Here is a 25,148-nt window from a genome sequence, read left to right as displayed (position 1 = left end):
ACGCACTGATTGGCTGTTTCAGTAAATGGATTGCAGTGGTTGACCAGCGTGGGTTTATAATGGCCGATTCTGTCCTGATAGTTTATTTATATATGATGATGACAGATAACTGTGTTATTATGATATAATATAAAATTATGATTTAATGCAGATGTGACATTATGATACAAAATTGCTGATTGCTGGATTTTTTTATACAATATTTTAATTAATATTCATTATTATATATTAGTAATATTTATTTGTCTCAGTGTTAGTATTATTTATATACTATTGAAGTATTTATTAATATTTTGAATAAGCTTGTATTTTTATATTTATAGTTTTCATTTTTAAGTTTTAACCATTAATTTTTATTAGGTTTTGTTTTGTTGTTTTTAATATTTCTATTTATTTCAGTTGTAGTTTTTAGTAATTAAACTTATTTTATTTCAGTAAGTTGCCAAGGAAACATTTCTAATTTCTAAATTTTATGTTTGTTTTTTTTAATCTAATATTTATCTTTTATTTTATTTCAGTGAACGAACATTTTCATATAATTTTATAATATCGTTCATGTATTTATAATTTATAATAATTTAACAATACTGATTCTTTTCCTTTTTAAATAAAAAAATCCATCCATCCAACCGTCCATCTGTGTATCCATCGTCCATCCATCCATCCATCCATCCATCCGTTTGTCCATCCAAAAGTTTACCCATCCATCCACCCATCATCCATCCTTCCATCCATCCATCCATCCATTTAACTGTCCATCTGTTTGTCTGTCCATCCATCCAACCATCCAACCGTCCATCCATCCAATCATCCACCCAACCATCCATCCATCCATCCATCCATCCATCCATCCATCCATCCATCCATCCATCCATCGTCCATCCATCCATCCATCCGTTTGTCCATCCAAAAGTTTACCCATCCATCCACCCATCATCCATCCATCAAACCATCCATCCGTCCATCCATCCAATCATCCACCCAACCATCCATCCATCCATCCATCCATCCATCCATCCAATCATCCATCCAATCATCCATCCATCCATCCATCCATCCATCCATCCATCCATCCATCCAATCATCCACCCAACCATCCAACTGTCCATCCATCCATCCATCCATCCATCCACCCATCCATTTATCTGTCCATCTGTTTGTCTGTCCATCCATCCATCCATCCATCCAACCGTCCATCCATCCATCCATCCATCCATCCATCCATCCATCCATCCATCCATCCATCCATCCAATCATCCACCCAACCATCCATCCATCATCCATTTAACTGTCCATCTGTTTGTCTGTCCATCCAACCATCTATCCATCCATCCATCCATCCATCCAAGCGTCTACTCATCCATCCGTCCATTCGCCCACCCATCTATCAACCCATCTGTCCATCCATCCATCCATACATCCACCCATACATCCTTCCGTCCATCCATCCATCCAAGCGTCTACTCATCCATCCGTCTATCTGCCCGCCCATCTATCAACCCATCTGTCCATCCATCCGTCCATCCATCCATCCACCCAACCGTTCACCCATCCTTCCTTCCATCCATCCATCCATCCATCCATCCATCCGTTTGTCCATCCAAAAGTTTACCCATCCATCCACCCATCATCCATCCATCCAACCATCCGTCCATCCATCCGTCCATCCATCCATCCAATCATCCACCCAACCATCCAACCGTCCATCCATCCATCCATCCATCCATCCATCCATCCATCCATCCATCCATCCATCCATCCATCCATCCAATCGTCCACCCAACCATTTACCCATCCATCCATCCATCCACCCATCCATTTATCTGTCCATCTGTTTGTCTGTCCATCCATCCATCCATCCATCCATCCATCCATCCATCCCCCTATCCATCCATCCATCCATCCGCCCATTTATCCATCATCCATCCATCCATCCCCCTATCCATCCATCCATCCATCCATCCATCCATCCATCATCCATCCACCCACCCATCCATTCATCCACCTATCCATCATCCATCCATCCATCCATCCATCCATCCAATCGTCCACCCAACCATTTACCCATCCATCCATCCATCCACCCATCCATTTAACTGTCCATCTGTTTGTCTGTCCATCCAACCATCTATCCATCCATCCATCCATCCATCCATCCATCCATCCAAGCGTCTACTCATCCATCCGTCTATCTGCCCGCCCATCTATCAACCCATCTGTCCATCCATCCGTCCATCCATCCATCCATCCATCCATCCATCCATCCATCCACCCAACCGTTCACCCATCCTTCCTTCCAATCATCCACCCAACCATCCATCCATCCATCCATCCATCCATCCATCCATCCATCCATCCATCCATTCGTTCGTCCATCCATCCACCCGTCCGTTGTCCAACCATCAAATTTGAAATCTGTTTGCAAAAATATTGATCAATTTTGAGATTGACATGAAAGAGCTTTTGGTTAATTAGCTCAATATAATATATGACCAATACATCAATCTCTCACTGATACAGTGTCGACGGTGTGGATTTCTCTCCAGATTTGGGTGATGATGATGATGATGATGAAGATGTGTTAATGAATGTCTGCAGACACATGTATGATCAGTTTCAGTCTAACATCTGCTCTCTCTCTGTTCAGCCCGGTAAAGACAGCATCTGGCTGCCCGTCCTGGTCATCGCACGTGTGGTGTTCATTCCTCTCTTCGTCCTCTGCAACGTTCAGCCCAGAAACTACCTGCCTGTGCTGTTCTCTCACGACGCCTGGTACATCATCTTCATGATCCTCTTCTCCTTCAGCAACGGATACCTGGCCAGTCTCTGCATGTGCTTCGGACCAAAGTGAGTACAAAACAACATCATCAGTGTGCTTGAGAAATAGAATAGAAAAATAATACAGTGTTATATATTAACTTATGTACTACATTCACCATGTTGTCATTATCATGTGACCTATCAGCGTCAGTTGCGTTACCTCACTGCCATTCACAAATCCTCTCCCGTGGCCTCATGGGATAGTAAAGTGTCCATCATATGCATCGTAGTAGGTCATCCGGGTACTTTTTCCCTGAATACTGTGAATTTGGACATATTTATTTTGTTTTCGCCTACTATATAGTTGCTGTTCCCTCAAATAGTGCCCTATTTAGGGGTATAGGGGGCGATTTCAGACGCAGCCACAGTAATATAGGGTATGCATCGACATCACTTCCGCGCCGGCGCGCTCCCTCAGCTGGACTGAGTGGCAAAAGAAGCTGCTGCATGACTGGATTTAATAGAGGAAACTGAGAAAACACGAGTAAAACAAACGATTACACTAAAGGTTGGGCTCGAAAGTGCTCCTTATGACATGTCAAATAAACCTAATCCATGGATATTGACATGCAGCCAGGAATCGTGTTTCCTGACATTTATATGTGCCTGATTTCGACGTCGGGGAAATACATAAAGCAAATCTGCCTGTGAATATTTTATATAACTACAATATAGGTAGGTTTAAATCCGCGTAATCACTTATATCAATGTTATATATGTCGTCATATTGTCCAGCCCTAAAACTTGTATAGTTTTTCTCAGTGTTTATTTTAAAACACCCAATTAGCAGAATATAAGATGGAAAATATTTAATTGATGAGTTGTCAACACAATATATAACAATACAATATATACGGTATGATTTTACCCCAAAATCCAACATTTTGACACAAAATGAAAACTGCAAATCCATGTTTCTCCAGCTGTTTCTGTGAATTGCAGTGATCCATTTGCTTCTTTTTTTCTGTAGCTTTCAGCAGTCTGTAAATATATACCTCAGGTTTTGTGTCAAAGCTATTTGTACAGTCAGTCACAAAGCTCTTTCCCGTTTTGGATGAGTTTTGTGTGTTTTTCGCTGCATTCACACTGAAAACCAATGCTGCCATTCAGTCTTTGTGCCACTCAGTGGGCGTGACCGCAGTCGTAACGGTCGACGGTGACGTCACATGCAGACCCTCTATTCAGTGTCTAAATGATTATAGCACACCTGTATTGTATTCAGTTCATTACTGTGTGTATTTAAGACCTTCAGTTTGTGTGATGCACACCGTTATGTTGCTCTTCTTCTGTTTGGATTGTGCACTTCATGCCTGTATATAAGATTAGTATTGACAAAGTTCAGAGTCATATATGTGAATCAACTTACTTTGTTGTGTATTTTCAATATGAAAAATAACTTTTATATTGATGGATTAATTGCATTTTGAAAAAAACGTGTCATGGATTTATTGCATTTTGGGGAAAAAATAATCCGTTTTTATAATAAACCTTTGAAAATTAAAATGTAGATTTGAATTTTTAATGTTTTTATAACCAAAAGATGCTATGTGAAAGTTTGAAACAGAAAATAGTGTTTTTCATCTTGCCGCTTTCTTGGTAAAGAAAACACATTTTTACTCAAAAATGGAGTTATTGCGTTTTGGAATCAAACTCTTCATATATTTTCTGTACTTACAGAATGATTTCTGTCAAAACTGTTTAGTCAAAGTTCTTCATGTCCTCTAACATTTTGTGTTTGTCCCACAGGAAAGTGTCGCAGCACGAAGCAGAAACTGCAGGAGCCATCATGGCGTTCTTCCTCTCTCTCGGCTTGGCTTTGGGAGCCGCGTTATCCTTCGGTTTCCGGGCCATGATCTAGAACCGTGGCCTGGTTCTCAGTTTGATGAAGAGGAACTTTAACCCTGGTTGTACACAGAGCCAGAGAGCGTTTTCACACTGCACATGTATTCGTTTGCCCCTCTTGTGCCTCATGAAGAACTGCATACGGCATCTGGAACAGACACACGAGGATCAACATTATGTCACGAGCCAAAAATGAGCCAAAATCTGTCTGCAATTTTGTGTACTTGTATAATGTGCCAAATCAGTATTTAGCAATAGCGTACGGATCAGGTTAACCCCTTTCCGTCTGAGTTTTTTAAAATGTTTTTGTAGGTATTAACAGTTTTAAATGTGATGTTTTAGATTTGTTTAGTGATGGCAGAGACTTGCAGCTATTAGGGCAGTAGTTCACTGCAGAAAATGATTTTCTTACTTGCCTTGTTTTGCATTACAAATATCTAAAAAATCTTGATGAATTTGAGAAAAGCTTCCAATAAATTCATCAAAATTAAGTTAAAAAACTAAAAATATGTCATTGGAGTCTGAAAAATAATCTGGTTTTCACTTTGAATTATTTTTCTGATCCCATTGGCGGATATATTTTTCTAGTTTTATCTAGTATCTCCAAGAGTTAATTTTTGCAGAAAGGCAAAACACTGAGTAAGAGAAGCAGATTTTGCAGTGTTTCTAGATAATCGTACTGTATCACACCATTAAAGGGCCCCAATTTGAGTTTATAGTGGCATTTTGAATGTTTCAATCGTTCAGATGTCTGTGGTTTATTTTGTCAGCTGCATGTATTTGAAGAGTGAAGGCCTAAAATTGTTACATTTGTCATTTATTATTATTTATACCTTTGTTTTTTAACAGCTTTTTGTATTATATATTTTTAAAGCAGCCTGTGTAATGACATGTTCTAACAAAATTCACAACTTGCTTTGGTGCCTTTTGAATGAGATGTTTTCCAAAAAATGGGCCAAATGGAAATGTTTGGGCGGGTGGGTGGGTCTGTGAGTGGACGGGTGTAGAAATAAACACATTTCTGTTTGTAATGGAGTGATGTGTGTTTGTACTGCTCGACTGTCATTCAGCGGTCTCATAATGGAGGGTTTCAGCAGAAAAGGTTCTTAATTACAGGAAGTTTACTTGATTATTGCCATCATTCCTGTGGAAAACCAAGAAGCCTTTTCATTAATGCTTGACGGAACTTTCAACTGTTACATCCACCAATTGTTAGGCTATTTATGAAGGCTGATATTATATTAATGTTTTTGAACGAAGTCTCTTATGCTCATTAAGGCTGCATTTATTTCATAATAAATACAGAAAAAACAGTAATATTGTGAAATATTATTACAATTTAAAATTATGGTTTTCTATTTCAATATATATTAAAATATAATTTATTCCTGTAATCAAAGCTGAATTTTCAGCATCATTACTCCAGTCTTCTGTGTCACATGATCCTTCAGAAATCATTCTGATATGATGATTTATTATCAATGTTGGAAACAGTTGTGCTGCTTAATATTATTTTATAACCTGTTGATACTTTTTCAGGATTCTTTGATGAATAAAAAGTAAAAAAATATCAGCATTTATTTAAAATAGAAATATTTTGTAACAATATACACTACCGTTCAAAAGTTTGGGGTAAGTAATTTTTCTTCTTTATTTTTTTTAAAGAAATGAATACTTTTATTCAGCACGGATGTGTTAAATTGATAAAAAGTGATAGTAAAGGTTTATATTGTTAGAAAAGATTTATACTTTGAATAAATGCTGTTCTTTTTAACCTTTTATTCACCTTAAGTTCACACATAAGCATAGTTCGTCACATTAACTACATTTTGTCTTCATTTTCAACACTATTGTTTTATAATTTCCGAAAAAACATATTTCTGTCGAAGGTTTAGCATGGAAAAGTACTAGCTAGCTACTATTGCTAAATTTCGTGGCAATATAAACGCCTGGTCGCAAGGTGGCGCTGTTTTGAATTTCCATACAAAGCCTAGTCTGTTCCTGTGACGTTACCAAAGAATATACACCAACAAGAAGCGACACTCAACAGAACGCTCCATTGCAGCACCGGCGCCCAGCAGCAGCCCTGCGTTTCCGCCATTTTGGGGTGAAAGCGAGTCTCTATAGTTTCTATAATATCAGCTGCTTTGTTAAAAAAAAAAAGTACATTAAAGCTGAAATCCAACCTGAATGATGACAACACAGAATAAAATACTATCACTAGTGATCATCAAATCCTTTTTACACTTTATTTTACACACTTTGTGTTTAAGTCTTCCACTTTTTTCACAAACCTTTGCTCTTTAGAATCCCAGTCAGTTTGGGTTAAAATTCTTTAAAAGGCTTATAAACACTGAATTATTAACAAATTAAATTAAGGACATGTATCAGAAAAAAATGGGAATGTTGGACAATAAATTATATGAATATAACAGCTTGATTTTGCAGTGTTGTCTAATGTCCGTTAAAACAAAAGTGTCTAAAAGTGTGAATTATGGGATAACGGACACAGCAATGCATCATGTATTATAAGATCATTATGTTTGTAGTGTGATCCATTAAAACGTACAATATATATCAATTCAGACCTAGATATTATTATTATTACTCCACTAGGTCTGAAATATATTGTTCGCTGCAAACATGATGATCTTAAATTTATTAATTATTAATTTACTATTAATAAATATGTAAAGTTGCATAAAATGGAAATACTCAATAAAGTAGGCTAACTACGTTACCTCAGATGGATGAATGGTTGGATTCCACAACTGGTAAAATAAAACATATATAACACAATACAACATTTAGGATTATACAATTTACTGATGATTTCATTTGAAAAATGTTCTATTGAGCTTCTGATTTGGCCGTGAAATTCGCTGATTTGAAGGATTCAATGGTCCAGTTAGTATTTTCACCCCGTAATGGCGGCCGCGCTACCGGAGCGCCATCTAGTGGCTGTTACCCAAAAAGTATCAGAGTGTCGCCTCTTGGTTTTCTATACTCTTTGCTGTGACGTGTGTGCTGCCATGGTGATCAGAGAAGCGTCCGAGGTTTTGAAGAGCAGTTTCAGGCGCGAATAAGTATTACAAAACATTCATACAAGCTAAAAATCAAAAACGTAGACGTAAAATGTATTAAAACACCTTATATTTATGTCTGGAAACCGTTTATAACACCAGCTAGTTATGAAGGATTAGTAAACTCGACCAAATGCACTCAGTGTATTAATAAATGGAGCATATTAGATCAATTTCACCGATCCTGCATTTGGATTTAAATAATTTAAACTTTCCTGAAGCTAAAGATAGCAGATATGTTCTGACAAGTCCACGGTCACTTGAATCCTGTGCAAGACTGGGAGTGAAACCTGTTGATCTGCTGTTCAGATCCCTCACAGACTTTATCGATGAAAACCAAGAGTCCTCTTTGGAGGAAGTGACCGTATTATATGAGGAGTACGAGAAAGGACGAAGAGAACGACTGCGCTTGTGTCGAGAGGAGAGAGAGCGGATCATACAAGAGGGCTGGAATAGAAAGTCATCTGTAAAACCGTTCACAGCCCTGGAAACCGTCCCAGAGCAAACAATCACAGATTCCAAAGCCAAATGTCCCAGTGATTCACGGTTCACCGACGACCGAGTTCACTCAAAGTCCGCGATTACGATCTCAGACAGGTTTCCGACCTCAAAGTTCCCTTGTAGTTTCAGTCTGGCTGAGCTCCGACATTCTCCCGCGACGGAACGCCGGCTAAAAAGCCTCTCGGAGGAGATCAGTCGCAAACTAAGAATCGCCATCCCGGAAAAAGATCAAAAGATTGCCGGGTTGATGCTAGCCAAGCATGAAGAGGAGCAGATTCGTTTACGGCAGAGCATGTTCGAGGAGCAAAATCGCGAAGAGGAGCAGAGGCGCGAGGAGGCGCGGCGAGCCGACTTGGAGCAAAAGCGGCGAAAAGAGCTTCTGCGACAAATTCGTCACTGGCAGGAGGGCTTGGAGGAGCGGAGGAGGCAGCGAGAGGTAGAGGAGGCCATCCTTGCGGAGCGGCGCAAGCGGGAGACGCTTCAGCAGGAGGAGCGCTGGAGGAGACTCGCCGAGGAGCAGCGAATGCGACGCAGGTTCGAGCATAACGCGGCGAGCAGGGAAGCGAAAGAACGCAAACGCTACCAGGAGCGGCTCCTGCAGGAGAAGGAGCGCATTGAGGAGGCGCAGCGAGAGAAGGAGCTGCAGGAGGCGCGTGAAAAAGAGCAGCATGCGATGAGGAGCAAGCGAATGCAGGAAAGTAGAGAAAGGAGGAGAATCATGCTAGAGAACCAGAGGGAGCTACTCAGGCACCTCCTTCTAAAAAAGGAGGTCGAGGAGCAGGAACGTACGGAGGAGGAGCTGAAGAGAAAAGTAGTAGAGCGGAAGCTGCAACGCTCCGCGGAGAACCACGGAGTGATTGTAGAAGCGCGGCTGCAGGAAATGCGATTACGCGCGGCGAAGGAGGAGGAGCAGATGCGGATGGCGCAGGAGCGCGCGGGGATGGAGAAAAGGGATTGGCTGGAGCAGAAGCAAATGCTTGTGCGACGTTGCCAGCTGCGGATGGAACGCGCGGTGCTGCAGGCGCAGGAGCAGTGTCGCCGCAGAGCTCAAAGCGTCAGACGGGAAAACCAGGAAAAGGAAATGAATCATCGCAGACTACAAGACCGAGTCGTGGAGGAGGAGAAAGCGCAGTGGGAGCAAAGATGCAACGCCGTGACGGAAAAGGAGCGCCGCATGGAGAAGCTGCAGAGAGAGAGGACCGAGGCCCAGGAGAGGAGCCGGAAAGTGGCTCACGCCTCCTGCTACATGCGGGAGAGGGTGAGGGAGCAGACGACCCGAAGCACCTTTGACCAGATGGCACGAGAAGCCGAGGTGACCGCTCATCTGGGCCGCCTGAAACTGTGAATAGTGCTGGTCCTACTGAAGAGAATCTAATTATAATAGTATTAAAGTCCCCCTGTGGTGAAAATCAAGCTGTTTATATGTCTATGTGGTGTTTTAATATGCTTTAAGACGAACCATAAGTCAACACCATTGCTGAGTATTTTCTCTTTAAAAATGCAGTGACCTAAAAGCGCGGTTTGAAATCGCTGGTGTTTCTTACATCACAAGCTACCTCGTAACCAATCACGTCAATGTGCGGGCGGGCTTTAGCATATCATTAACTATGACCGATCTGAAGCAAGGGAGTTTTGTAACATTAGCAACACATTATTAGCTGTTTGATAATGTAGTCAAGCAAAATGCTAATTATATTAATTACAGTCATGTGTTCGACGTTGTAAAAAGCGATAGCATTGTGCAGTGTTTACCTCAGCAAGTTGAGCGAATCTCTGAGCTTGTGTGAGTGAGTGAGTGGAGGCGGGGCTAATTAGCATATTCATCGATCCATGTATAATAAATGAAGCAAGGGTGTAGAGTTATGTTCAAGCTATTTTAAGGCATGAATTGTTTTTCACCGGAAAAAACATAGCAAAATATTGAAACATCTCAGAATTCCGACTTTATATCATGCAATTCTGACTTTATATCACACAATTCTGACTTTATAACTCGCAATTCTGACTTTACATCACTCAATTCTGACTTTATAACTTGCAATTCTGACTTTATATCACGCAATTCTGACTTTATATCACGCAATTCTGACTTTATAACTTGCAATTCTGACTTTATAACTCGCAATTCTGACTTTATATCACACAATTCTGACTTTATAACTCGCAATTCTGACTTTATAACTCGCAATTCCGACTTTATATCACGCAATTCTGACTTTATATCACGCAATTCTGACTTTATAACTCGCAATTCTGACTTTATATCACGCAATTCTGACTTTATAACTCGCAATTCTGACTTTATAACTCGCAATTCCGACTTTATATCACGCAATTCTGACTTTATATCACGCAATTCTGACTTTATAACTCGCAATTCTGACTTTATACCTCCCAATTCTGACTTTATATCACGCAATTCTGACTTTATAACTCGCAATTCTGACTTTATATCACGCAATTCTGACTTTATAACTCGCAATTCTGACTTTATAACTCGCAATTCCGACTTTATAACTCGCAATTCCGACTTTATATCACGCAATTCTGACTTTATAACTCGCAATTCTGACTTTATATCACGCAATTCTGACTTTATAACTCGCAATTCTGACTTTATAACTCGCAATTCCGACTTTATAACTCGCAATTCCGACTTTATATCACGCAATTCTGACTTTATAACTCGCAATTCTGACTTTATATCACGCAATTCTGACTTTATAACTCGCAATTCTGACTTTATACCTCCCAATTCTGACTTTATAACTCGCAATTCTGACTTTATATCACGCAATTCTGACTTTATAACTCGCAATTCTGACTTTATATCACGCAATTCTGACTTTATATCACGCAATTCTGACTTTATAACTCGCAATTCTGACTTTATAACTCGCAATTCTGACTTTATATCATGCAATTCTGACTTTATATCTCGCAATTCTGACTTTATAACTCGCAATTCTGACTTTATATCATGCAATTCTGACTTTATAACTCGCAATTCTGACTTTATATCATGCAATTCTGACTTTATATCTCGCAATTCTGACTTTATAACTCGCAATTCTGACTTTATATCATGCAATTCTGACTTTATAACTCGCAATTCTGACTTTATAACTCGCAATTCTGACTTTATATCATGCAATTCTGACTTTATAACTTGCAATTCTGACTTTACATCACTCAATTCTGACTTTATAACTCGCAATTCTGACTTTATATCACGCAATTCTGACTTTATATCACGCAATTCTGACTTTATATCACGCAATTCTGACTTTATAACTTGCAATTCTGACTTTACATCACTCAATTCTGACTTTATAACTCGCAATTCTGACTTTATATCACGCAATTCTGACTTTATATCACGCAATTCTGACTTTATATCATGCAATTCTGACTTTATAACTCGCAATTCTGACTTTATATCACGCAATTCTGACTTTATATCACGCAATTCTGACTTTATATCACGCAATTCTGACTTTATAACTTGCAATTCTGACTTTACATCACTCAATTCTGACTTTATAACTCGCAATTCTGACTTTATATCACGCAATTCTGACTTTATATCACTCAATTCTGACTTTATAACTTGCAATTCTGACTTTACATCACTCAATTCTGACTTTATAACTCGCAATTCTGACTTTATATCACGCAATTCTGACTTTATATCACGCAATTCTGACTTTATATCACGCAATTCTGACTTTATAACTCGCAATTCTGACTTTATATCACGCAATTCTGACTTTATAACTTGCAATTCTGACTTTACATCACTCAATTCTGACTTTATAACTCGCAATTCTGACTTTATATCACGCAATTCTGACTTTATATCATGCAATTCTGACTTTATATCACGCAATTCTGACTTTATAACTTGCAATTCTGACTTTACATCACTCAATTCTGACTTTATAACTCGCAATTCTGACTTTATAACTTGCAATTCTGACTTTATATCACGCAATTCTGACTTTATATCACGCAATTCTGACTTTATAACTTGCAATTCTGACTTTACATCACTCAATTCTGACTTTATAACTCGCAATTCTGACTTTATATCACACAATTCTGACTTTATAACTCGCAATTCTGACTTTATAACTCGCAATTCTGACTTTATAACTCGCAATTCCGACTTTATATCACGCAATTCTGACTTTATAACTCGCAATTCTGACTTTATATCACGCAATTCTGACTTTATAACTCGCAATTCTGACTTTATACCTCCCAATTCTGACTTTATAACTCGCAATTCTGACTTTATATCACGCAATTCTGACTTTATAACTCGCAATTCTGACTTTATATCACGCAATTCTGACTTTATAACTCGCAATTCTGACTTTATAACTCGCAATTCTGACTTTATATCATGCAATTCTGACTTTATATCTCGCAATTCTGACTTTATAACTCGCAATTCTGACTTTATATCATGCAATTCTGACTTTATAACTCGCAATTCTGACTTTATATCATGCAATTCTGACTTTATATCTCGCAATTCTGACTTTATAACTCGCAATTCTGACTTTATATCATGCAATTCTGACTTTATAATTCGCAATTCTGACTTTATAACTCGCAATTCTGACTTTATATCATGCAATTCTGACTTTATATCTCGCAATTCTGACTTTATAACTTGCAATTCTGACTTTACATCACTCAATTCTGACTTTATAACTCGCAATTCTGACTTTATATCACGCAATTCTGACTTTATATCACGCAATTCTGACTTTATAACTTGCAATTCTGACTTTACATCACTCAATTCTGACTTTATATCTCGCAATTCTGACTTTATATCACGCAATTCTGACTTTATATCACGCAATTCTGACTTTATATCATGCAATTCTGACTTTATAACTCGCAATTCTGACTTTATATCACGCAATTCTGACTTTATATCACGCAATTCTGACTTTATATCACGCAATTCTGACTTTATAACTTGCAATTCTGACTTTACATCACTCAATTCTGACTTTATAACTCGCAATTCTGACTTTATATCACGCAATTCTGACTTTATATCACTCAATTCTGACTTTATAACTTGCAATTCTGACTTTACATCACTCAATTCTGACTTTATAACTCGCAATTCTGACTTTATATCACGCAATTCTGACTTTATATCACGCAATTCTGACTTTATATCACGCAATTCTGACTTTATAACTCGCAATTCTGACTTTATATCACGCAATTCTGACTTTATATCACGCAATTCTGACTTTATATCACGCAATTCTGACTTTATAACTTGCAATTCTGACTTTACATCACTCAATTCTGACTTTATAACTCGCAATTCTGACTTTATATCACGCAATTCTGACTTTATATCATGCAATTCTGACTTTATATCACGCAATTCTGACTTTATAACTTGCAATTCTGACTTTACATCACTCAATTCTGACTTTATAACTCGCAATTCTGACTTTATAACTTGCAATTCTGACTTTATATCACGCAATTCTGACTTTATATCACGCAATTCTGACTTTATAACTTGCAATTCTGACTTTACATCACTCAATTCTGACTTTATAACTCGCAATTCTGACTTTATATCACACAATTCTGACTTTATAACTCGCAATTCTGACTTTATATCACGCAATTCTGACTTTATAACTCGCAATTCCGACTTTATATCAAGTCAAGTCAAGTCAAATTTATTTATATAGCGCTTTTACAATTGGTAATTGTTTCAAAGCAGCTTTACATATTAGAAGCACAGAAAAAAAAGGGAAGTGGTTAAAAATAAGCTGTACAAACAAGCGTGGTAATATGTAACATATACAAGATGGTGCTACATTAAGCCAATGTCGGCTGACTCCCAGGGGTGGAAAAAACCCCCTAGGAGAAAACCCAGCGTGGGAAAAAAAGTCCTAGGAGGGAAAAAACCCCTTTATATCACGCAATTCTGACTTTATATCACGCAATTCTGACTTTATAACTCGCAATTCTGACTTTATACCTCCCAATTCTGACTTTATATCACGCAATTCTGACTTTATAACTCGCAATTCTGACTTTATATCACGCAATTCTGACTTTATAACTCGCAATTCTGACTTTATAACTCGCAATTCTGACTTTATAACTCGCAATTCCGACTTTATATCACGCAATTCTGACTTTATATCACGCAATTCTGACTTTATAACTCGCAATTCTGACTTTATATCACGCAATTCTGACTTTATAACTCGCAATTCTGACTTTATATCACGCAATTCTGACTTTATAACTCGCAATTCTGACTTTATATCACGCAATTCTGACTTTATATCACGCAATTCTGACTTTATAACTCGCAATTCTGACTTTATAACTCGCAATTCTGACTTTATATCATGCAATTCTGACTTTATATCTCGCAATTCTGACTTTATAACTCGCAATTCTGACTTTATATCATGCAATTCTGACTTTATATCACGCAATTCTGACTTTATAACTCGCAATTCTGACTTTATAACTCGCAATTCTGACTTTATATCATGCAATTCTGACTTTATATCTCGCAATTCTGACTTTATAACTCGCAATTCTGACTTTATATCACGCAATTCTGACTTTATATCACGCAATTCTGACTTTATAACTCGCAATTCTGACTTTATAACTCGCAATTCTGACTTTATATCATGCAATTCTGACTTTATATCTCGCAATTCTGACTTTATAACTCGCAATTCTGACTTTATATCATGCAATTCTGACTTTACATCACTCAATTCTGACTTTATATCACGCAATTCTGAAAAAAGAAGTCAGAATTGTAAGATGAAAAGACGCAATTACCTTTATTTTTTATATCACAGCGGAAACAAGATTCCATAATTACCCCGCAAAAGATCATTTAAAGTCATTATTGTTTTGGATAAGTAAAGCATCAAATATACATTACAAATAGTATGAATATGAATGAAAAATGAAATGACTAAAACATAAACCAAAATAAAACCAGCAAGTCACGATTGAGTCATTCATTCATACGATTCATTCACACGGCCGATTCTTTCAGGGACGAAGCAAGTGGCCATTTTTATGAATCAATGTCTCAGTTGATTCGTTCAAAACCACGGATTCATTTAGTAACAAAAAATCACTGTGTGTTGCTGTGGCTTTATTTGGAACTATTTTGATATAATTGCAAAATGGAGCAGAAACAGACTAATTAGCATATTCACAGATCCGCGTATAATAAATGAAGTAAGGTTACGTTCAAGCTATTTTAAGGCATGAAGAAGTGTTTTTCACTGGAAAATATTTAAATATGTCATTTTGGTGATCAAAGATGTGTTTGAAGGGATAAATTATTAACTGCAGGGGGACTTGAATGCAGCCAAATAGACTAGGAATACAAAAACTACTTCATAGGCACATTTGAAATGTAAAAGTGTTAGACAATGAAGAACAAGTTTTTCATATGAATGAGGCGTTTCCAGTGCTGATAAATGTATTTATCAAGCCAAAGACAATTGATAAGCTTTTAGACTGCACCAACGACAGGCCAACTATTTATTTTATAGAATTTATTTATTTATTTACTTTTACTTGAACAAATAATGGAATTTCTGAATGCTTTATTAACCAATAAAGTTTTTGAATTTTTCCCAATATTTCTCACATTTTTTTTTTTTTATTTGAGTCCTTCACGTTGTGCTTATTGCTTCAGTCAGGGCATTCTTGTGTCAAGTTCCTAAAAAGATCATTTGTCATGCATGACTGACTAAACTCAAATTGCAAGTTTAAGATAGATAAATTGCAGGTTTTTCTGCTGGGAAACCTTGGGTCCTGCCTTCCATGTGGATTAACTTTGAAGGTGTCATAATGTTATGCCTAATCAGTGTATATAGAGCCTGACAATGTTCAGTTGCACATCTATTGCTGTATCAATAGCCATTTATCACCAGCAGATCTTTCACCAAGTTCATCTCTGTTGATCCTGGAACAACATTCCAATCAACCAATCAGAATTGAGGAACAAGTTTACATGTCAAGTTTAGGCTTAGGTGCTTGTACATCAGTGTTATTCACCTGTCACTTCCCTGATTTTGGGGATAACTTTCTTTGTTTTAGACAGGAATGTTGATCCACGTCCATACAAGTGATTTGCAAAACACAAAATTGCACACAAAACAGCAGCTTTTAATAGACTGTCATGTACCAGAGAGACTGTCCTGCCATCTGCAGAGTAATTATGAAAATAAACATTGGTTTATACTAATACAAGGCATTCTTTGTTTAATACAAAACTTCAAAAAATAAGCAATAATATTGTTAATCTCTTTGGAAAAAGAGCCCTGTATTGCACTTAAGTATTGCAGCTTTATGGCAGTGAGAAAATGACTTAATCTCCGAGACAAAATAAAAATTGCTTCTAGATATAAGAACATAAATATACATCTTTTTTGTCTTTGATTTGATATCGGACCTTAACTGCACATAAACATACCACAGGCTTGTATTTTGTTTCTCGGCAAAGAAAACAAATTAAGAGTTGAAACTGCCTAAAAGTTCAATTTAACAACTCTCAAATCTGTATAAAAATATAAACATTTAAGAATGAATCATTACTCGTGTCACAGGTCATGTTCGGTTGTTGGATTGTTTCTACAAATCAGTCATCTGGCAGTCCTAGGGCCAACAGCACAGGAAGTCCCGCCCCCAGGATGAGCGTGAGGCTCTCTGTGATGCCCAGACCGTCCTGCTGCTGGTAGGATCTAGTTCCTGTATGATGGTGTAGGTGAGTGGAGCGCTGCTGCCCTCTGCTGTTGATTTCAGGCAGAACATGAACTGTGGCCACATACAAGAACGTCCCAGCTGAGAACAGCATGCCAATGCCTGTAGCGCTCAGGCGGCTCTGAGAAGAGCTATTAGACTGCAAAAGATTAAAAATATTTTTAATTACTTATTTTTAGATCAGTGCAAAATAACAACAGAAGAATTAAATGAAATCTCGAAGGAACCAGTGTCGAATTAGTCTTCTGGATTTTGATGCCCTATTAATACTATAATAGTATATAAATAATACTAAAATAACACTGTATATTTGTTGCTTTGCAAACTATTCTATTGGAACTCAGTTTCAGAGGATGAATGAAGAGAACAGGGTCTCTCACCGCACTCAGGATGAAGTAAGTGCTGATGGCCATCAGTGGCGCAGCAGCAGAGAATGCCAGTAAATGCTTCTGAATAGTCTTCCTCTCCAGACCTGCGTGCATGAGGAAAGACACGAGACCAAACGCGGCTGGAGCCTAAAGAGAGAGAGAGAGAGCAAGATAAATAAAGCAAGATAAATTGTACACTGACTGTTATTGTACTGCATGTGGCAACAAATGCATGGCAGTAGACAATGATTGCCCCCCATTAAATTATATTATTATTAGAGCTGTCAAGCGATTACATTTTTTAAAATCGAATTAACTACACAATGTGCTGATTAAGTAATAAAATTAATTCCAAATGAATTGCACATCATTTTTGGCTAAGAAAATACCTATGGAAGCTTGTTTCCCTCACGCAATTTATCTTGCAATTCCGACTTTATATCTCGCAATTCCGACTTTATATCATGCAATTCCGACTTTATATCTCGCAATTCCGACTTTATATCACGCAATTCTGACTTTATATCACGCAATTCTGACTTTATATCTCGCAATTCCGACTTTATATCTCGCAATTCCGACTTTATATCTCGCAATTCTGACTTTATATCTCGCAATTCTGATTTTATATCTCGCAATTCCGACTTTATATCTCGCAATTCCGACTTTATATCTCGCAATTCCGACTTTATATCTCGCAATTCCGACTTTATATCTCGCAATTCTGATTTTATATCTCGCAATTCTGACTTTATATCACGCAATTCCGACTTTATATCACGCAATTCTGACTTTATATCACGCAATTCTGACTTTATCACACAATTCCTACCATATAACTCGCAATTCCGACTTTATATCTCGCAATTCCGACTTTATATCTCGCAATTCTGACTTTATATCTCACAATTCTGACTTTATATGTCACAATTCCGACTTTATAACACGCAATTCTGACTTTATATCTCTCAATTCTGACTTTATAACTCGCAATTCTGAAAAAAGAAGTCAGAATTGTAAGATAAAAAGACGCAATTACCTTTATTTTTTATTTCATGGCGGAAACAAGATTCCATAATTACCCCGCAAAAGATCATTTAAAGTCATTATTGTTTTAGACAAGTAAAGCATCAACTAGACATTACAAATAGTATGAATATGAATGAAAAATGAAATAATACTCTAAAAATGACTAAAACATAAACCAAAATAAAATCAGCAAGCCATGATTGAGTCATTCATTCATACGATTCATTTACACGGCCGATTCTTTCAGGAACGAAGCAAGTGGCCATTTTTATGAATCAATGTCTCAGTTGATTCGTTCAAAACCGCGGATTCATTTAGTAACGAAAAATCACTGTGTGTTGCTGTGGCTTTATTTGGAACTGATATAATGGCGAAATGGAGCAGAAACAGACAATATTGATGATATTGTGTCTAAAATATAACAATTTTAACTTCTTGTTTATTGAACTGTTGCATAAAATTGTGCAGATATTCGGGAAAAAACAGCATTCTTGCTCATGTGACTATATCATATGATAAAAAATCCAAGAAAAAACAAAACTAGGGCATTTTTTGCCCTCATATCTTGAATTTTAATGGCCACAGTTAACATCTTAAATTGACAGCCCTAATTTATACTATTATATTTAAGACTATTATATACAGCTTCAATGTTTTGCACACAAAATACTTTTAAATTTACATTTATGCTTGGGGGGAAATTTATGCATTCATCCAAAGTGACTTTAATTAAATCCAATGTATAGATTTTATCAGTTCATGCCGGAAATCGAAGCCATGATCTTGGTGTTACACGTTAATCTTTATACAGAATGACTCAGCAGTGTTAGTATAGATAGTTGAGGTAAAAAAAGACTAAGACCTTGTGCAAAATGACAGCAAAAAACACGACAAGCTGCACGGACACCTGCGACGAGGCGGCAGCTGCACCCAGAGCGACACCATCAACTGAAGAGAGAGAGGCAGTGTGAACGTCATGCAAATATGTTCCTCACAAACACAGCAATCAAATGACCCGAGGCATCATTATTCACTTTGAGTGAAAACAGAAATGCAACACTAGCCATAAAAACCAAACCATACAATGAGTTCTGTCTGTTTTTAGTTCCCAGATTGTGTTCCTTTTATGTTAATATAGGACAGATGCTGTGATAAACACACGACGGAAGATTATTAAGCAGAAATGAAAACCCATTGTTCACAGACTTGAATAATCATCCTCAGGACAAGCACTACTGGCATGAGTCACTGTAATGTAATCTGTTTTATCTGGGTAATGTGGGAAGTTACCTGCGGCGTGAATAAGAAGACCTAGGGTGGCAGTGACGCTGTTGCCACTGTACATGTGCACTCGGGATTCTGGGAAACAAGACAAACAGAAATGTTCTCAAGAGAGCAGTTGACAGCGTTTCACACCGGGTTGTTTTTCCGCAGACTTCATTGTGTCTGTGTGCGGCCGAGTGGAATAAATGCAATTCATGATGCATGCTTTTGTTTATGATTAAAACAATACTAGGCAACATACACTATGATCGTAGAAGTATAGAATTGTGTTTATAATGAGAAGAAGCATCGAGGTACCGTGCATGGAGCAATAGTTGGCAATCTGGTCCACCACAAACATGAGCGTAAAGCCCAAGACGAGAGAGACTCCTATGAAGAAGTGAGGACGCAGACCTTTTTTTGCGACTAGATGAAGTGTTGAATTTGATTCGGAGATATTTTGATTCTCTCCCATAGTTGAGCAATACCAGTCTACATGTGGAGGAGGAGACAAACATTAATTATTCATGGTCTGCTCGATATGGGGTTACCTTTTAAAGGATTAGTTCAGAATTAAAATTTCCTTATGATTTACTCACCCCCATGTCATCCAAGATGTTCATGTCTTTCTTTCTTCAGTCGAAAGAAATTAAGGAAAACATTTCAGTATTTTTCTCCATATAGTGGACTTCACTGGGATTGAACGGGTTGACGGTTCAAATGTCAGTTTCAGTGCAGCTTCAAAGAGCTCTACATGATCCCAGACGAGGAATAAGAGTCTTATCTAGAGAAACGATCGGACATTTTCTAAAAAAAATAACACTTTTTAAGTACAAATGCTCATTTTTCAGTGTGCCACGCATTACGTAATCATGTTGGAAAGGTCACACGTGACATAGGTGGACGTTTACAAAGATGTCAAACGTCGTTTACAAAAAAGGTAAAACAACAATGTCGGATTATTTTGAAGTTGGAGAAGAAAATGAGAGTTTTTCGCCCTAAAGTACTTCCGCCTACGTCACGTGTGACCTTTCTAACATGATTACGTAATGCGTGGAGCATCACAGAGCGGTGCAAGATGAGCATTTGTGGTTAAAAAGTATATAATTTTAATCTATTTTTAGAAAATGTCTGATGGTTTCTCTAGATAAGACTCTTATTCCTCGTCTGGGATCATGTAGAGCTCTTTGAAGCTGCACTGAAACTGACATTTGGTCCTTCAACCCGTTGAACCCCAGTGAAGTCCACTATATGGCAAGGCAATTTTATTTGTATAGCACATTTCATACACAATGGTAATACAAAGTGCTTTACATAAAGAAGAACCAAATACATAATAATAATGGAACACATAAGAAATTGAAATAACAGTAAAAACAGAGAATTCCGCTATCTGGATGGAAGAGTTTCAGGGAGTTTTTTGTTGTCCGTCAGAGCGGACCTAAACGGATCTATCCATCAGAGCGGATCTAAATGGATCTTCCTCACGCAGAGGGATAACTGTTTATATTTGTCAGGTAGCTGTGCGTTTAAACAGTAAAGGGTACAGACAAATCTTCCTGGACTAACTCTATCCAGAGCTGCATCCAGGGATTACAAATGCTTACTTCCTAATTCTCCCAGCTCTTTCAACCAGACAGCAAGATTTAAAATGCATTAAAAGTCAGAAAATAAAAAAGATTATACATAAAAGATATAAAATGCATTAAAAATGAAATAAAAAAAATAGGAAAAGAATAAAAAGATAGTACGTATAAAATAAAGTGCAAACAATTCGGACATAGAACAGTGCTCAATCAGTAAATGCATAGATAAAAAGATGTGGATGTGTGATATAGAGAAAAATCCTGGAATGTTTTCCTTAATTTCTTTCGACTGAAGAAAGAAAGACATGAACATCTTGGATGACATGGGGGTGAGTAAATCATCAGGAAATTTTAATTCCGAAGTGAACTAATCCTTTAAATGACTTTGGATAAAAGTAAACAAAGAGTGTGCACATGGCTGTGCATATTCATTCCCTGAAAGGGAAGTGAATGAATAAAACAGAGGAAGATAGCTAGCCTCACCTTTCCATGACTCCTGCACTAACTCCACCCCCTCGGGGATGATGATTGACAGAGCAGTGCCACATAGAAGCCCCGCCCCCAGCACAGTAATCAACTGCAGTTTGTGCTGTAAGGGTGGAGAAAATGTCTTAAAATAACTTTAAACTCGTTTTACAATGTCAGTTTTACTGCATTAACTGTTAATAGTAATGCACTTATGTGATTTAAAATATGACAATATTGCTGTTTTTAGACATGCACCATGGTATTCTTTGAAGTACCATGTATATACCATAGTATATGAACCTTTAGTAAGTTTTTGTACTTTCACATCTTATTCTAGCTATATAAAAGTTAAATGCTTGCAACAGTACATCGATTTTTTGATCCAAATATCACGTGCAGAAAAACAGCTACGTGACTGAACTCAAATCCACAGGTTAAAGTACAGGGTTTAGTAATACAGATAAACTTCATTTGTAATGCATGCATGTATGTTTTTATTTGCATTTAACGTTACAGTTTACTATCCGATCCCATACATAAACACTTGTTGAATATGAATATTCATCATCTTACCTCTGATAAATTGATCAATAGTGGGATTATCCCGAGCACGAAACATCCCACAAACATAGCCAGAGATATGAGAATAACACCCCAAGCTCCGTCCATGACTGCTTCTGTTCTTCAGCCCTTCTTAACGCACATTCAGGCTGCATCACATGAAATAAACACCCTAAAACACAAAAGGAAGACACAATATCCTCTTTGAACAAGGCATAGTGGAGTTCTCCACGTCTCAACAGCCTCCATAACCTTACGAAACCCTAAACTACACCCCTAGAGTCTGGGGAACTGAATTACACGATGCAGTTCGATTCATTTAAGAGAATCGGTTCTTTTCGGTGAACCGATTCGTCAACTCCCAGAAGTTCACTCAAAAATGAAAATTCAGTCATCATTTACTCACCCTCAAGTTGTTACAAATCTATATGAGTTTATTTCTTCTGCTGAACATAAAGGAAGATATTTTGAAGAATATGGGAAACTGAACAGTTCTGTGGCACCATTGACTTCCATAGTATTTTTTTTCCTACTATGGAAGTCAATGGTGCCCCAAAGGAGCCTGGTTACAAACTTTCTTCAAAATATCTTCCTTTATGTTCAGCAGAAGAAAGAAACTCATACAGGTTTGTAACAACTTGAGGGTGAGTAAATGATGACTGAATTTTCATTTCTGGGTGAACTATCCTTTTAAACTTTGTGGATTGGACTCTTTTCACATTTCCGGTTTTCTCAGAAGAGGAAGTCGTCATAGTTGGGTAAACTTGCAGTGAATGAGAGACTACATTTTATATATATATATATATATATATATATATATATATATATATATATATATATATACACATTGTGTTCCCATTAACTCAAATTGCAAAAGAAAAACTCCATAATAGCCTTTCACAACTTACAAAGGTGGAAAAAATAGAGAGAAAGATGTCTACTTTACCCTCACAGCAGCATTAACTAGGTTTTTTTTTTTTGTAATTTGATGCAAAGGTAATATAATACCAAGTATATTGTTATAAATGTACATACGTTTTTAAAAAAAAATGAAAATATAAAAAACTTTGCAGGATTTACGATGCTGATGACCGTTAAAACGCGTCATAATTTTTGAACTGATAGCGCGCGCAGATAGAGCGTCTGAGGTAAGATGGTTGTTCTCTACGACGAATTAATTTCTTAACTTCTAAAATAAAACATTAAATTATAAATTAATAAATTAAAACATTCTGTGAGAGAATTGTCATAAGAAGATTGAGGTTATAACGTTATAGGTAATGAGAATTTTAAAATAATACGACTATAGAGCTTTGTTAATATGGTTATCAGATTCATACCGACCGTTTGAATTCAGAACGGCGAATTCATTCCTATAATAAAGAAATATAGAAATACAACCTAATATTTAACCTCTATCTCTTTGTCCCGTAATTACTGGTAAACACTTAAACACATTTTGCCGATGCCAAATGCCGTCGAATGATTCGACTGTACCATTGAAAAGAATCGGTTCGTGAAAGATTCGTTAGTGAATCAGATGTCAGAGGAACGTGAGAGCTTGTGACTCTGTTCCTGTTTTCTCTGGAGACACATCACAAGACTCCACCATAAGACCAAGAGAGGTCAAAGATTGTACTGTTTCGTGGAAAGCTGCTATAAAATGAGTCCTTATAGGAGGAAAATTACGTTTTAAAATATGATTAAAACTTAAAAAATTGGATATTTGCATTCTTTTTCTTGTATAAGTGTAAAATTGTTTGTTTTTAATTAATTGACAATCACATTTTAGTAAGTAACGTAATTAGTGTTCATCAACAACAAAAAGATTCAGTAATTAAAAAAAAAACATTTGTTTGGAAAGAAATTGCAACATTGCTTTAAAATCATACCTTTTCATTTCTATACAAGCAAAAAAATACTCAATACTGATGTATCAGTAAAATAATCATACTGTTCACTGTAATCTAAACTACACTGATTGCTATGTTTTAACTAAGAAGTCCATGTTTGGACATGGACCTTTATCAGAATTGGTTCAAAGTCAGTTTTGGAAACGTCTTGAAAAAAAAAGTATTTTTCTACAAATTTTATATCATATCCAAGGTACACATTTCTAGTAATTGTGCAGGTAATTCTCATATTGTATTTTCAGAAAGTTTTGGAATATTTTTCCTCTCCCCAAATTTGTCACTACCGAAACATGATAATAAATAATTTACCTATTAAGATTTTGTTTACATCTACCTTGTTAATATATTTTTTGCTATTTTTTTTTTTCATTTTCACAGGTAAATCAATAACAAATACAATTTTAACAATATTTCAAGTGTAATTTATGAGATTTGTTGTATTTTGAATCCAATCTTTCTTTGTAAAGTCATAAAGTTTATCAAACTGATTTCAAAGTGAAGGATTCATTAGTTTGAATAAACATTGAATCAAACACTATAATAACATCTTAGTTGATCATTCAATATACTTTATTTTTGACAAAACATCCCATGTTTCGGTCATGATGCACAGTTTCAGTAGTGACAGTAATGTGTTGGTAGGGACCACATCACATGACAATTTAACTCACATACTAAAACATTAAAATACTAATGATTTGCATAACTGTACTAAAATTTGTTTATTTCCCCCAAATAAATGATTATGTGTTCACTTTTGTCACTACCAAAACTATGATGACATATTTCAGTCGTGACTGTTTTGGTAGTGACTAGTGATCGACCGATATTGATTTTTTAGAACCGATACTGATAATTTGTGTGTTTTTGTGCCCGATAACCGATACGCAGAACCGATATTTATGT

General features: G+C 36.8%; 3 protein-coding genes across 6 annotated transcripts in view; 2 read left to right on the top strand and 1 right to left on the bottom strand.

Annotated features, from left to right (window-relative positions):
- slc29a1a (solute carrier family 29 member 1a) overlaps nt 1-5,979 on the top strand; it is a 44,229-nt gene extending 38,250 nt beyond the window's left edge. For all 4 annotated transcript variants that reach the window (XM_048203875.1, XM_048203873.1, XM_048203874.1 and 1 more), the window contains exons 12-13: nt 2,648-2,847; nt 4,567-5,979. In XM_048203875.1, the coding sequence (XP_048059832.1) occupies nt 2,648-2,847; nt 4,567-4,678 (312 nt within the window). In that variant the 3' untranslated portion in view covers nt 4,679-5,979. The remainder of the gene's footprint in view (nt 1-2,647; nt 2,848-4,566) is intronic.
- A 1,446-nt stretch (nt 5,980-7,425) lies between these two features.
- Nucleotides 7,426-9,724, top strand: LOC125277612 (coiled-coil domain-containing protein 177). Its single transcript, XM_048206097.1, has one exon. The coding sequence runs from the start codon at nt 7,900-7,902 to the stop codon at nt 9,589-9,591; it is 1,692 nt and encodes a 563-aa protein (XP_048062054.1). The 5' UTR covers nt 7,426-7,899; the 3' UTR covers nt 9,592-9,724.
- A 6,715-nt stretch (nt 9,725-16,439) lies between these two features.
- LOC125276425 (zinc transporter ZIP9) lies at nt 16,440-22,639 on the bottom strand. The gene is made up of 7 exons (XM_048203872.1): nt 22,342-22,639; nt 21,784-21,889; nt 20,033-20,206; nt 19,742-19,810; nt 19,314-19,399; nt 17,435-17,569; nt 16,440-17,193 (listed from the first exon to the last, which is right to left on the bottom strand). Exons 1-7 carry the CDS (start codon nt 22,435-22,437, stop codon nt 16,933-16,935), a joined length of 927 nt encoding a protein of 308 aa, XP_048059829.1. The 5' UTR covers nt 22,438-22,639; the 3' UTR covers nt 16,440-16,932.
- Nucleotides 22,640-25,148: the final 2,509 nt, after the last annotated feature.

This window comes from Megalobrama amblycephala, linkage group LG10, assembly GCF_018812025.1.
Source record: "Megalobrama amblycephala isolate DHTTF-2021 linkage group LG10, ASM1881202v1, whole genome shotgun sequence".
NCBI classification, from domain to species: Eukaryota; Metazoa; Chordata; class Actinopteri; order Cypriniformes; family Xenocyprididae; genus Megalobrama; species Megalobrama amblycephala.
Note: the sequence above shows the minus strand (reverse complement) of the source record. Positions and strands in the feature narration are given on the sequence as shown.

Excerpts from the sequence above, each read along its gene's own strand:
- LOC125277612 (XM_048206097.1), top strand. The coding sequence starts at position 7,900 with ATGGAGCATATTAGATCAATTTCACCGATCCTGCATTTGGATTTAAAT.
- LOC125276425 (XM_048203872.1), bottom strand. The coding sequence starts at position 22,437 with ATGGACGGAGCTTGGGGTGTTATTCTCATATCTCTGGCTATGTTTGTG. Across the intron at positions 20,207-21,783 it reads AGTGCAGGAGTCATGGAAAG|ACTGGTATTGCTCAACTATG; the intron begins GTGAGGCTAGCT and ends CTCCACATGTAG. Across the intron at positions 19,400-19,741 it reads TCTTCTTATTCACGCCGCAG|TTGATGGTGTCGCTCTGGGT; the intron begins GTAACTTCCCAC and ends CTCTCTCTTCAG.